Raw genomic sequence first — 13826 nt, 5'->3', positions numbered from 1 at the left:
ATTTTATAGATGAAGAAACACCTAGATAAGGAAGTATAACAAGAAAACAAAGTCTGGTAGTAAGTAGATTCTAACTTTAGTAGATTCTAAATTACCTAAATTAAGTCCTGACTCCAAATGCAGTATTCTTTAGCTTCCCTACTTGGATACTCAGATAGCATGTTTAAATGTGCAGCTTTGCTTGGTGTTAGTAATAGTGGAACTGGAATCTCAAATGTGGGAAGCAGATTTAATCCCAGGAAAATTATTACTTTCCAGCCTTTATAATATGAAGGGGCAAGAACAGTTCCAGTTTACTGAATCAGTAGGTGTTGATAATGAGCCTTAGATTAGCATATTTTTTTCCTTCTCTACTCATTATGATCAGGTTCATACTCATGTATACTCATGACATGAGCCATTCCCATTCTGTTTGCTTTAAAGTTTAGCAAATGGGGAAGTTTTCTTAAGTCCTGCTGTCATGCTCCATCCTGGTGTAGAGAAAATTTTGGGTCTGCTAAGGAGCTACCTGTGGGCCCTCTCTAGATTTTCCTTATTTGGTTGTCTGTGTGATGGTGTTGAGAGTCTGTTGGTAGAATGAATGCCCATAGGTTTTATGAAAATGGGATTTACTCAGTAGCCAGTAAAAAAAAAGCAAATGTCATGTTAAGAAATTTTATTTCAATTTTTTTCAGTGTTAATTGTACTCCCATGACTGTGAAAGCCGAGGATTAAGTTCTTACTCAGTTGGCTATTAAAATGCTTTTTATGACCATGAGCAAATCTCATCACTTCTTGGCCCCAGGAGTTGATTAAAAACACTTTCCCCCTTCCCCTTTTCCAGTGCACTTCATTGATTAGTTTGGTACATAATTCTGACTCATCAGGAATGATTCCTTGATAAGTACCTTGGGCATTACCAACTTACTGAAGGATCCTTACTTTTAGGCTTTCCTTGAAATGAACACAGAAGAGGCATCAAACACTATGGTAAGTTACTATACCACAGTGACTCCTGTCCTCCGAAGCCAGCCTATCTACATTCAGTTCTCAAACCACAAGGAGCTCAAAACAGACAACTCTCCAAACCAAGCAGTGAGTATTCGCATTACTGTTGAGTCTAAATCTACTAGGTATTCTTGGGGAACACTTACTTGCTACAGATGAGAAGAATCTGTTCCTTTCCAGAAAGACAGGACTAACAGATAAAAAGCAAATCAAGGCAGTATGTAATGAGATAATCTTACCAGCATGTTTCTGAGGACATTTGAGCTTTGGATTTGGATTTGAGAAGTGGATTTGAGTTGGCCCTTGAAGGATAGAGTAGGTAAGATTTAGGTGAAAGCAAGTGTGATCAAAGGTGAAGCCCATTAACTCATAGGAACTAGGAGTAGGGCAATGGAGGGAGATATGAAGACTTGAGCTCTGAAAAAGGGATATTTGCACTAAGCAAAGAAGGCTTAGGTTGGATGGGACCAGATCATGAAAGACCTTGAAAGCCATGCAGAAGAGTTTAGAGAAGGGGGTTATGTGGTTGCAATTTGCTCTGGTAGCTTCTCTTGGTGTTTTGATGGATTGTGGAACAATGTAGAGGATGGAGATTATACTAACTAGGGCCTTGATACAGGTAAGGTGGCAGTGATATAGTAGAGGAAGGTAGATCTAGATAATTGGGAATACAGAAGATTTTGTTTTTGTTTTAAGTGTTGGTTTTGCCCAAGTAGATGGTGACTTCAAGCAATAGTTAGCAATAAGATTGTTGGCAGCAAAAGGGCTAGAATTATCTCATTGAGCAGCATAAAATGAGCAAAGATGAGGATGGATGCTTGTTTCTTACAGGTTCCAATATAATCTCTGGCATGCTGGTTAGAAAGACAAGCCAATTGGTATTGGTTGAAGGGGAAGGAGGGGATGGTATTTACTAGAAATAGAATTCTGAAAGCTCAGATAAGCTAGGTTTGATTTCGTATTCTTACCATAATATGTAATATTTATTGACTTAGGAGATAATTTTTTGCTTTGAATAAAATTGTATTGGAAAACAGTATTAGAAAGTGCTTATACCAGGGCTGTTTGTCCCTGAGGACTGCCAGTCAAATAAAAAGTGGGAGCTGTGTTGTTCAGCTTGTGGTAGTGGTTGTAGTAGCAGTATGCAAATGAAGAATTGGCTACACATGATGAAATAGTATGAATACCCTGTAGGTTTTGGACCTAGTACAAGGAAAGTACTAACCAGATGGGAATGTCTTCCACAGCGTGCCCAGGCAGCACTTCAAGCTGTAAACTCTGTTCAGTCAGGAAATTTGGCCCTCTCTGCCTCTGCTGCAGCAGCCGATGCAGGAATGGCAGTGGCTGGCCAGAGTCCAGTTTTGAGGATCATCGTAGAAAATCTTTTCTACCCAGTCACTTTGGATGTACTTCATCAGGTGAGATTGAACTATGGGTAATAGCATATTGGAGATATATTTTACCTGTTTAAAGCTCTTGGGGAACCCAGTGTTCTCTTCTTGGTCCTTTTCTTACAAGGTCCAGTTCTCCTGGAAAGTAGGATTGCATTTTGGTCAGGCCATCCAAACGACACCCAGGTGTAAGCTGTTGTGTGTCTATCAGCTTGGATGGGATCTATCTTTGCTGCTTTTTGACCAATATTTGAGTAACCCATCTCAAGACTTTCATAACCCACCTCCAATTGTGTCAATCTAAAAATTGGATTTGCTTGCTGTATGATTACTCAGCTTAAAGACTGGTGCCAACTCTGGCTTCATAATCCTTCATAAAGTGAAGATTTTTCGTGGTCTTTTGGCACTGTGGACCCATTTGGCAGTCTGGCACAGCCTATAGAGTATAAATAAAATATATGATTACAAAGGAAACTAAAGTATTATCAAACATTTTAAAGATTCTCACCTCAAGGTTAGGAACCCTTGCAGATGATTAAAGACTTTACACAGTTCCTTTAAGTCTTTAATTTAATAGCTTGATTATAGATTTTTGCCCAGGGTATTTACTGATATTCCAGAACTTTCCTTTTAAAGAATTTAAGATTAGGTTAGAATTTTGTTTTTAGTTTGAATGCAAGTCATAATTGGTCATGTCTAGGTATTATAACAAATGCTGAGGTAGCCTTTGAACTATTGGGGGACTTGCCATGGTTCACTTTCTTTACAGATTTTCTCCAAGTTTGGCACAGTACTGAAAATAATAACCTTCACCAAGAACAACCAGTTCCAGGCTCTGTTACAATATTCTGACCCTGTGAGTGCCCAGCATGCTAAATTGGTGAGTGCGTACCCACTGTTACTTAGTAGTGCCTTCTTCCCTCTCCCTTTGAAATGGTTTGACCTTGTGGTTGGGCCTGGTCTGCTAATTATCTCTCTGGATTCTTCTTTCTCTAGTCTCTTGATGGGCAGAATATCTACAATGCCTGTTGTACACTGCGAATTGACTTCTCTAAACTCACCAGCCTCAATGTGAAATACAACAATGATAAAAGCAGAGACTATACCCGCCCAGATCTGCCCTCTGGTGACAGCCAGCCTTCTCTCGACCAGACTATGGCCGCAGCCTTTGGTAAGGACTCTTTCTCACCTTAGCAACTTCTTGATCTAGCCTGTTGGCCACATTCTGATCTGATGCCAACCTGATAACTGTTCTGTGCTAAGTATCAGTAAGAGACAACTTGCTCATTTCTGTCACTGGCTGAAGTTCCCTGCTGCACAGCTGAAAGGAATGTTTAATGTGTACAACAATAAGCCCTGTGAAGCACTTAGAAGCAGAAAAACGCCACGCTTCCACTGTCACATTTCAGTTTGGGCACCAAAATTAGGATTTTCCGAAGATGAACACCAAGACCTTGAGCCCAGGAAAGGACAGCTTCTGTGCTTCATGAATGACATCCTGACTTTTTAACATTTATGTAGGAATTCAAGAGGAATTAATTAGTGGGGGAAAGAATGCATAACTTTTTACACAAAAGCAGAGAATTAAACAGGACCTAGATAGATAGTCTCATAAATATGACTAGTGATTTTAAATGCCTTCTCATTTGAGGATACAATAATAACCCCTTCCAATTAGCTGTGTGTAAGGATCCTAGAGAAATTTTGACTCACTGGTATTTTAAACATAATACACTGGGGGGAAAGCGTATGGAGAGCATAAAAAGTGCTCTTAAATTTTGAGCCTCTCCCTTTAAAGCAAAGCATGGTGTATAGTCAATACAATCTCTTGTTGTTTGGGATTCATTCTGACATTTTCTCCTGGAGGTTTGTGGGTGCGATGATTAGTATTTCGTTTATTTCTAGGTGCACCTGGTATAATCTCTGCCTCTCCATACGCAGGAGCTGGTTTCCCTCCCACCTTTGCAATTCCTCAAGCTGCAGGTATTCATGAATTTTGTGATCCTCACCCGTAGTTTGATTATGCATGCCCATTTCACTGTAAAAGCAAAATAAAAAACACGAAAGAACTTCCCCTCCTTTCCACACAACCATCACCAAAACACTAAAAACCATAATAAAACCATGCCCATGACAGTTTAAAAAATAAAACCATTTAGAACTATTCCTAATTAAGCAGTCCTGAGTGCACAGGTTACTGAGGGAAAGCCAACTTCCTGGGAGGCCTTGATTAGCATCACCAGGGTAATAATTGAAGTGGTAGCAAAATATTTGGAGGTTAACTTGTATCTTTTTAATGATGACAGTGAGTAGGAGAGCTGTGAAGATGCTAATGCTTGTCGTAGTCTCATGTTGGCAAGAGCCCCCTCCGCTCATTGCCAGTTAACTTGATAGTTTCTGTGGTTCTGGTTCCCTTTCAAGCTTCCAGGGGAGATGGCCTGGACTGAATGGTTGAAGTTTATTCATAGTAAATTGAATAAATGGCCTGGTAAGCAAACAGCATACATGAGATTTTAAGAAGCATGATGACAATGGGCACACCTAAAGACATTTTCATTCAAGTAGTCTGTTTCCGTGTGGCAATTCCTTACGCTTTCTCCCATTCGTCTTTGGAAATCATTCTGGTGCCCTTTGGGTGGTTTATCCATGCTGTTGCCCATAAGAGTGGAAGATTGTTTTACTTACATGACAGTGGACCAAGACTAATTGAATCCTTTGGCCCCAAGAGGGTCAGTTGCATAATCTGTGTTAATGTCTTTGATTATATGCATGGAAGAATGGTGTACTCAGCATGCAGTTGGTCAGTATGGTTTTACAGACACGCTGCTTGTAATTTTTTTTCCTTCTGTTTTGCACTCATGGACCCAAAGCTTTGTGTTATGTTTGATCGCATGTAGAAATTAAGAATTCTGAAGCTAGTAAGGTTGTGTCTGAAATAAAACAGCAAGCATCATTGAAAGTGTTTTAAAGTAATGGAAATTACTTAACAGCATCAGTATTAGTTTTTTATAGGAAAACGGGCTTTTAACCATTATCATTTGCATGGCACTGGGAAGATATAAATTTCTTCCCTCAGCTGCAGCCAGGGAACTATAGGCTATGTGCTGGTTTTATATTGGTTTCTTCTCTTTAATTTCTAGGACTCTCCGTTCCAAATGTTCATGGAGCCCTCGCTCCTCTGGCTATTCCATCAGCTGCTGCTGCTGCCGCTGCAGCCGGACGAATTGCCATTCCTGGCCTCACAGGGGCAGGGAATTCTGTCTTGTTGGTTAGCAACTTGAACCCAGAGGTTAGTTGAGCTTTGTTATCACCTTTTATTCCAGTCAACTTTTACTTTCTGGAAACTTTCAGAGAATGTCTCACCTTATCTTAAATCATCTCATTGCCTTTAAGGAAGCAGCCAAACTAGAAAAGCCTGTAGGGTTGGTCCTTAGAAATGGGGTAAATCACAAAACCCTGGATCATCCATTTTCATGATTCCAAGGAAGGAAACTCTGACCCTTATTTGCTTTAATTTTCCATCTGCTGATGGTTGGGTCCTCAAAAAACCTTTTTCATTATAGTACTGTTTTTAAAGAAATTGAATATGAAGAGAGTCTGTTCTGCCCTTTACTCTCTGTAAATGTCTTTAAACCTTGCCAGCTTGGCTTTTGTGTACTCCTGCCATGTTTTTCCCCCTCTGGCCATTTGCTCACATTTATTTTCCTCTCTGAAGATTGCTTGAAGTTTTCTTATTTTCCCCCTAACACCTTGAAATTTACATTTTCGATTCTCTAATTTTACTCAGAGTTGAAATATTTTTTGTTTTTCACTGAAGGCAATCTTTAAAATGCAAAATTGAGATTAAAACTAAAGGATGCAGTCTAACCAAGCTTTGTTGACTTTCTGTCCAAATAAAACTTTGGATTGGAAATATTAAAAATTTCCGATAGCACTAGGGGAAGAGACCTAGAATTGGTGATGTTTGAAAGTATAGACTGCATATGGAAGCAAATGTATTAATTTTGTCAGATTAATATTGCCTCAAAGAGCTCGGATGAGAGTATTGCTCAAAATATTTAACTCTTGACAGGATTAACATTTACTCAGTATTTCAGACCATTCTTTTCATCTGACACTCTTATACTGTTTTCCATAAGGCATGAGATAGGTCAATTGCTCTCTGAAGGACACACCTTCCTCCCATGTCTTCCTTTCCCCTCCCTCAGTTGATCCCTTTCCAGCTGGGATCATGATCATCATTTGTACATAATACAGGGATGGAATAGAAAGAATTTTAGAATAATTAGGAAGGCCAGGATTCCTTATAAAAGAACTGAAATTCATTGTTCCTGCTAATAGATTTCGAGCAACTACTTTTTTAGTCAAAGGAACCATTGACTATGTCATGCCTTTTTACATTTTTGATGAGTTCTTTACTATCCATTCAGCTTATCTTTGAGCTAGAAAGACTGATACTTGTAGTGAAGCTATAAACTAACAGACTCAAACTTTGTCATTCATTGCTTGTGTAATCAATGTTTTTAGAACTTGTCTTTGTAACCAGTTAGTAAGAGACAATGTTTTTGTGGAGTGAGTTTAAAGATGTAGGTGAAACTTCTGGGAACCCAAACTGGAAAAATTAAGAGGAAGTATCAGAAAGGGGGCTGGTTACCTCTTTCTTTCCTATCTCTCTCCCTCTTCCCTATAACTCCAAACATGGCCTATTAGTAGGATCATCTTGGAACTGAATTTGCTTATCCAATGACCTGCTTAAAAATGTACTCTGGGGCAATTAAAGGGAAGAGAGCAAGCTAGTGCTTCCTTGTTAATTGACTCCAGTTTTTCTCAGCTTCCATTGTGCAGTTGGTGCATACAAAATCTTACAGCACTGCTGTTTTAGAACTTATTCTTTCAAACCACAAGACAGATTTATAGCAGAAATTGTGCTTTAGGCCACTTTCGATGAAAACAATTTGGCATTTTTAAGTCACTCTGCACCAATATTGTTTCTTGCCCTCTGTGTATATCAAGTAAAGATACTTCTCTTTATCAATGTGTTCCACTAGGAAAAACCTAATAACTTTCTGTAAACAAGTATTGTATAGAGTATTCTATATCACTGATGGAACACTACATATTTCCTTATGTATTTACTGACCTGTGTTTTTTGCTACTTTTTTTCTTTTCTCCCCTTCCCCTTTCCCATTTTTTTTTCCTACCCTTGATCCGGAATTTCTTTGCCAACTGACTGCACGGTACTTCTGCTTCCTGTTGTTGCTTGAAACAAACAAAAAAACCAAAACAAAACACACAATAAAAATTCCCCTTCCAAAAAACCCTGCTCTTCGGAAACCAACCTGCCCTTCAATATTAACCATCTTGAAAACTTCATCATCCATCAACCAATTTCGCCATTTCCTGCGGGGACTGCCCTTCCTCGTGGTGGACGATTTGTGCAACCTCCGCTCTCCCCTTCGATTCCTTACCTTCTCCCCTGTCCCTCCGCTGCCTTGCTCTGCTGTTCTCTAAAGAGAGTTACACCCCAATGCCTCTTTATTCTTTTCGGTATGTTATTATTCACACTTTTTTATTACTTTGTTTTCATTTATTTGAGATTACTTTTGATGCCTCAAATGTCCAGTTGTTTGCAGTTTGCCATTTTGAATGCATAATTTCATTTTGTATTATCATAGTTTGCCTTTTATATTTATTTTACTGTGATCCCTTAGATATGCATGGTTTATTGCTTTGCATGTCTTTAAGAGAAAATATATTGGTAGCATGCTAGATTGACAGTTCTCTGGTAGTTAGGTTTACATTTTAATTTACTAAAATCCAGTATTCCATAATTCTGCTACATAAAGGTTTCTTCAAATAGCAGAATAAATAATAGTTTATTGAAATGAGATTCATCATGTGAATGGGATTATCTTTTGGGGGTTTTATTTTCCTTTTTGGGCTAATTCATAGAAGTTGTAATTATTAGTTTTTCCCAGCCTATTAATTACCTAAGGATTGTCTTGTTTCCTGAATTTTTGAAGGCGTTTATGGAGATGTTCAGCGAGTGAAGATCTTATTCAATAAGAAAGAGAATGCCTTGGTTCAGATGGCAGATGGAAACCAGGCCCAACTTGGTAAGGCTAATTCATTGTCCTAATCTGGAAAACCTTCAGAAAATATATAAATATGTAAATAAATATATAATTATATATTATAATATATAAATGTGAAAATATATAAAACCCATTTTATAGGATGGAAGACTGGGGGGTTGCTTTAGACAAGGTGACTTAGTATAGACCTGTATTTTTTATAAGATCTCATAGAAGGGTTTTTAAAAAATCATGGCACTAGTTACTATAACTAGATTTTGCTTCAATTTTTGGGGGGGGGTAGTGAGGCAGTTGGGGTTAAGTGACTTGCCCAGGGTCACTCAGCTAGTGTCAAGTGTCTGAGGCCTGATTTGAACTCAGGTACTGCTGAATCCAGGGTCGGTGCTCTATCCCGCTGCGCCACCTAGCTGCCCCTGCTTCAATTTTCACAGAATTGATAGTAAAGTTAAAATGTAAAATTTTCTTGGTTTTTATTGGACAAGGATTACAACCAGAACTTAAGTTTGAGCAGGAATGTTGTTAAAGACCAAGCTTAGCGATTCTCTTCAAGAGGTATGGAATAACATTTCTATATAAACAGCCTATTTGTCTCTCACCATTTTAGCCATGAGCCATCTAAATGGACAGAAACTTCATGGGAAGCCAATCAGAATCACTCTTTCTAAGCACCAGACAGTTCAGCTTCCCCGTGAAGGACAAGAAGACCAAGGCTTGACTAAAGATTATGGAAACTCACCTCTCCACCGTTTCAAGAAACCAGGCTCCAAAAACTTTCAAAATATCTTCCCTCCATCTGCTACCCTGCACCTTTCTAATATACCGTAAGTATGCATCATTTGGAATGTCTTTAGTATCTATTCCAGTACCTTGCATTGGAAAGGTTGAATTATAGACCATAGTTCACAGAACATTTATGTATGCAAGTATTAAACACTGGACATGAAAAGGTGACTATAATCCCTTTATTTAGAAACAGCTTTTATGAGGAAAGCAGGTGAGGGTAGTTTTAGGAACTATGAACTTGAGGGCATCATTGAGAAGCCATGTAAAAATATCCCAGAAATGGAATTTTTTACTCGCCAACAATCTTAGTTGTTTTTTTGGGGGGGAAACCAGGTATTTGAGGCAGAAAATGAGCATGGCATGATATTTCATTTCATCCAATGTGGAATTTACCAAACCACTTTAAAGTGCCCTTTTTAGAAAGTTTTGTTGTTAGCATGTTTCTAATAGTCTACTAAAGTCCTGTTTTGTGGGGGATGTTAATCACCTTCCAGCAGGAAAGGCTTTGTGTCTGACCAGGTGAACAAAGCGTGAGATTCTCAAATTTACTACCACCACTGTCCCAGCCCTACCCAAATCAAAGGGTTGTGTCGCTTCTTTGGTCTTCCTGTTTCCCTTGGTTAGCATAGCTCAGTGGACAGTGAGTGGCCAAGGAGCCACGTCTGGTCTTTCTGCTTCCTGGCTGCATAACCTTGGACAAGTCAGTTAATCTCTTCGAGGTTATGTTTGGGCTCATTGATCCCAGGTCCTGGGCAAAATAATACATTATCTATTGCGGCCCCCCCCCCCCAAGCGGGGCGGGATGGAGGTGTAGAAATTGTAAGGAGGAGCCAAAGTGTTTTTTGGGGGGTGGAGGTGAGGGTGGGGTGAAACTGGCTCTGTCAAGAATGGGAGATTGATTCTTTAGTTGTCTCTTCAGTCTTTGTCATTTCCTTCCAAGACAGAGGACGGGAATATGAAGCTAAAGGTATCAGATGGTAAAATATCTAACTTTTACTTTCAGGCCTTCTATATCTGAAGAAGACCTTAAGATGTTGTTCTCAAGTAATGGGGGAATGGTCAAAGGATTCAAGTTCTTCCAGTAAGTAAAGTTACTATTTCATATTAGAAATTAGTATAGTGGGAGGAAAAATGTAATCACTGGGTTTCCCCCAAATAGGGAAACCAACATTTCTTTGGGTAGGTAGGTGGTACAGTGATTGAGTACCAAGCCTGGAGGGCCAATTTCAGATCCAGCCTGATACTTTTTAGCTGTGTAGCCTGGGGCAAGTCACTTAATTTGTGCTTGCCTCAGCTTCCTAATCTCTGAAATTAACTGGAGAAGCCAATGACAAGCCACTATAGTATTTTTGCTAAGCAAAACCAACATGACAAACTAAGCACCAAAAACTTTCCTATTAATTGATAACCTGCCCCAGGTACTGTGCTAGATGCAGGAGGAAACAGGTTCTTGAGAATAGCAGCAATATAGCTGTTTTTTGTTTTTGTCTTGGCAGAAAGGACCGGAAGATGGCTCTGATCCAGATGGGCTCAGTGGAAGAGGCCATTCAGTCCCTTATTGACCTTCATAACCATGACCTTGGAGAAAACCACCACCTTCGTGTGTCCTTCTCAAAGTCTACCATTTAAAATTTGAGAAGGCACCAGACAGAATGAACCTGACTGACGAGAACCCCAGGGTTTCAGCCTGGTCTGTAAAAGGCTGAGCACCTGGGATCACTTCCATCATTCCAGATTTAAAAAGCCACTTTAAAAGCAGCTGAAGTGACCTTAAAAAAGACCAGAGATTTTATTTTTTTAAGTGAATCAGTTTACCTGTTTTTAAAAAAATTAAATCTAATTCACATTGTTAACCTTGCGGTGGTGGGATAACAATCTTGGTGACTGTACAAAAGCTACATGATGAAAAATCACAAGTTAAGTTTACGCTTTTTTGGAAACTGCTCTGGGAATTTTCTCCCCACCCCCTAAAAAGAATCCTAACAAGTTTATCAGGTTTCACATTGATGCCTTTTAATTTTCTTTACCCAGTCAAGCCTTTAAAAGACCCCCAAACCACTGTGTGATCACTCTGTCGCCTGAGAGTCAGGATCTTGCAAAGTATAGGATGGGTTCCCTGACCCATCCAAGTCCTGGGTTTTAGGATCATGCTCCTAACCCTGGATTCTGCTATCCTGTGCCTTAAACTTTTTTTTTTCTTTTGGGAGAGTGGGGAAGCAGGGAACTACCATGGTAGATCAGCAGAAAAATAGGTTTTGAGCTTGGAGCATTGAAGGGGATGAGGAGAAGCTCATTCTGCTCAGAGCAGATGAGAAGTTGGCCAAGTGGATAAAGAAAATATTGGGCATTGTCTCTACTGTCCGTGAATTGTCTCATAATCTGCATATCATGTATCTTTCCAATGTGTCTCCATCGGTATTCTGTTTCCAGCAGAAGTCAGTGGGGTTGGTTAGAAACATTCAGTTGACCAAGCAAATAGGTCTGAGCAAGTCAATTTCCCTTGTCATACATTTTTATTCCTGTGTTGACAGCAGTTGAGTCCCTGCCTATGACTTGATCAAGCTTATTATACTTCATCATTGATTGAACCCTTTTGAAGATGAATCAGCATGAATTTTTCCAAATTTGTAGGTGCATGTAGTGATTTTTGGGATTTCTTTTGTAGGGTAAAGCCCCTAAGTTAGTGATATGTTAAGCTGAAGTATATTCATGACTCCAGTTTGACCTTTATTGAGACCAAGTAGTTCCTACCATCGTCCCTGTTGCTTGTCTTCAGCATTTGTTTGAATCTTTGTATTATACTTTTGATGCAGTTGCTGTCATCTGTGCCTAGCAATATTCCAGTTGACCAAATATTCTAATCTTTTTTTCATTTATATGCAAAAGATAGTTTAAGTAACTTTTATAGAAGAGGATTAAAAATGGTATAAGTGTAATCTAAATTTACTCTTGTGGTATTACCCTTGTATACTGTGCTTTTATTTTATTCTTTGGTAATTAAGTGAAATTGTAGGGCAGGAATTTAGTTTTGATTTATCAAGCTGCGGTCATGGCTGTGATGATCAGTAAAGGGAAACTAATTGATTGGAAAATTGGGTTTAAATAGATGTAAATGTTCAAAGCAGCAAACAGTGGCTTCTGAGTTGGATTATTGAATGAATGGACCCAGGCTAAAAATTTTTTTAACCCACCCCCTCAGATTCAGAACTTAGGGAAAAACGGCTATAAATTCTGCAGCAGATGAGTTACATCTAGTGGGCTGAGCCAACTTGTACTATGTTCAGGTGGCCTTAGTGTATGGTCCTCGCTTCTCCCCATGCCATTCTGCCTTCTCTTTTCACAAAATCCGATGTTGCCTTACATCTTTGTTTAATCTTTAGCCTGTTTATTTGCAAAACAGATCTCTTAATACATTTTTCAGGGTTTTTCTGCAAAAATTGTGGACCAAAGTTTTTTTTCTTTTTTTTTTTTTAAATTGCCTTTTAGTGCTGGTAGTCATGATAACCCGAAAATGCTTTTCTGGCCTAGCACTGAAGGTTTGAAGTCTTAACCTTTTTTAGTTCCTCCCTGAACTCATGTGGGTGTGAACTGTGCTGGAGGAAGGATGTGATAGCTGAGAGTTTGGCTTGGGTTGCTGGCATAAAATGTAGTTATCTTACTAGTAGGAAGGAATGGGATATTAAGTTTGCCATAAGAGCAGTGATGTTTTATTGTGACCTGTTCCTTACAATCCCCTGCGCTGGTTTAGCTAAAAGATTTCTCCCCGGAGCAGCTGAGTCCCCCTTTGGGAACTGATTTGTTCTTGCTTGTCCCATCTCCCACCCCCCACTTTCCTCTAAGTAGCTGGGGGATAGTCTTCTCCACTCCTACGAGGGAACGCTTGGTGTTGCCCTTTCCCTCCCACCCCCAGTGATTTCATGTGAACACAAGTGCACAGCTGGGGACAAGCTCTCAGACCACTTGGACTTGACTACAGGCCATTTATTGGAATGCAGGTGAGGAAGTTGGCCTTAACTCAGCTAGCAATCAGGCAGGGTTTTTTTGCCAGATGCCGTGTGAATCTGTTGCAAGCCCAGCACCCAGGCGACTGCGGGGCTGTCCTTTGGATCCCTGTGTTTGCATGTAAAGAATGTGAGTAACAAAGGGTGTACATATTTATAATTTTTTATACCTGTTGTAAGACATGAGGGGGCAGCAAAACCCAGGTTTTTTTTTTATGGTGAACAGATGTATTGTATATTTTGATAACAGCTATTCCAGGTTCAGTATTGTGAAAGTGGGGGGAGGGTGACCACAAACAAATTCCATTGCCTGTTTCAGAGAATGTTTGTAATGCGAAAAGAATTGAATTAAAACTATTTTATAACAAAATTTGTACTTTCCTGTAGCTCTGTTATTTACTGTTGGGATTGTAGAAAGCAGTTATTGGCCAGTCTGTACTTTGTGCTTCAATAAATTTCTTCCGTGTTCTTTGCTTCTGATTTTCCTATCTTTTTATTGTGCCTGTTTTTGTTTTTGTTTTTGTTTGTTGTTTGCTACTGTTCTTCCTCTCAAGTAAATCCAGTTGTTT

The 13826-nt window shown here is 39.3% G+C and overlaps 1 protein-coding gene across 4 annotated transcripts in view; it reads left to right on the top strand.

Moving 5' to 3' along the window:
- PTBP1 (polypyrimidine tract binding protein 1) overlaps nt 1–12326 on the top strand; it is a 29988-nt gene extending 17662 nt beyond the window's left edge. For 3 of the 4 annotated variants that reach the window (XM_043976359.1, XM_043976379.1, XM_043976389.1), the window contains 11 exons: nt 928–1074; nt 2235–2405; nt 3148–3258; nt 3375–3549; nt 4284–4361; nt 5519–5667; nt 7892–7925; nt 8402–8494; nt 9078–9294; nt 10260–10337; nt 10753–12326. In XM_043976359.1, the coding sequence (XP_043832294.1) occupies nt 928–1074; nt 2235–2405; nt 3148–3258; nt 3375–3549; nt 4284–4361; nt 5519–5667; nt 7892–7925; nt 8402–8494; nt 9078–9294; nt 10260–10337; nt 10753–10885 (1386 nt within the window). In that variant the 3' untranslated portion in view covers nt 10886–12326. The remainder of the gene's footprint in view (nt 1–927; nt 1075–2234; nt 2406–3147; nt 3259–3374; nt 3550–4283; nt 4362–5518; nt 5668–7891; nt 7926–8401; nt 8495–9077; nt 9295–10259; nt 10338–10752) is intronic. The other variant, XM_043976368.1, reaches the window with a different exon arrangement.
- The last annotated feature ends 1500 nt before the right edge of the window (nt 12327–13826 follow it).

This window comes from Dromiciops gliroides, chromosome 1 (assembly GCF_019393635.1).
Source record: "Dromiciops gliroides isolate mDroGli1 chromosome 1, mDroGli1.pri, whole genome shotgun sequence".
In the NCBI taxonomy this organism is placed as follows: Eukaryota; Metazoa; Chordata; class Mammalia; order Microbiotheria; family Microbiotheriidae; genus Dromiciops; species Dromiciops gliroides.
Note: the sequence above shows the minus strand (reverse complement) of the source record. Positions and strands in the feature narration are given on the sequence as shown.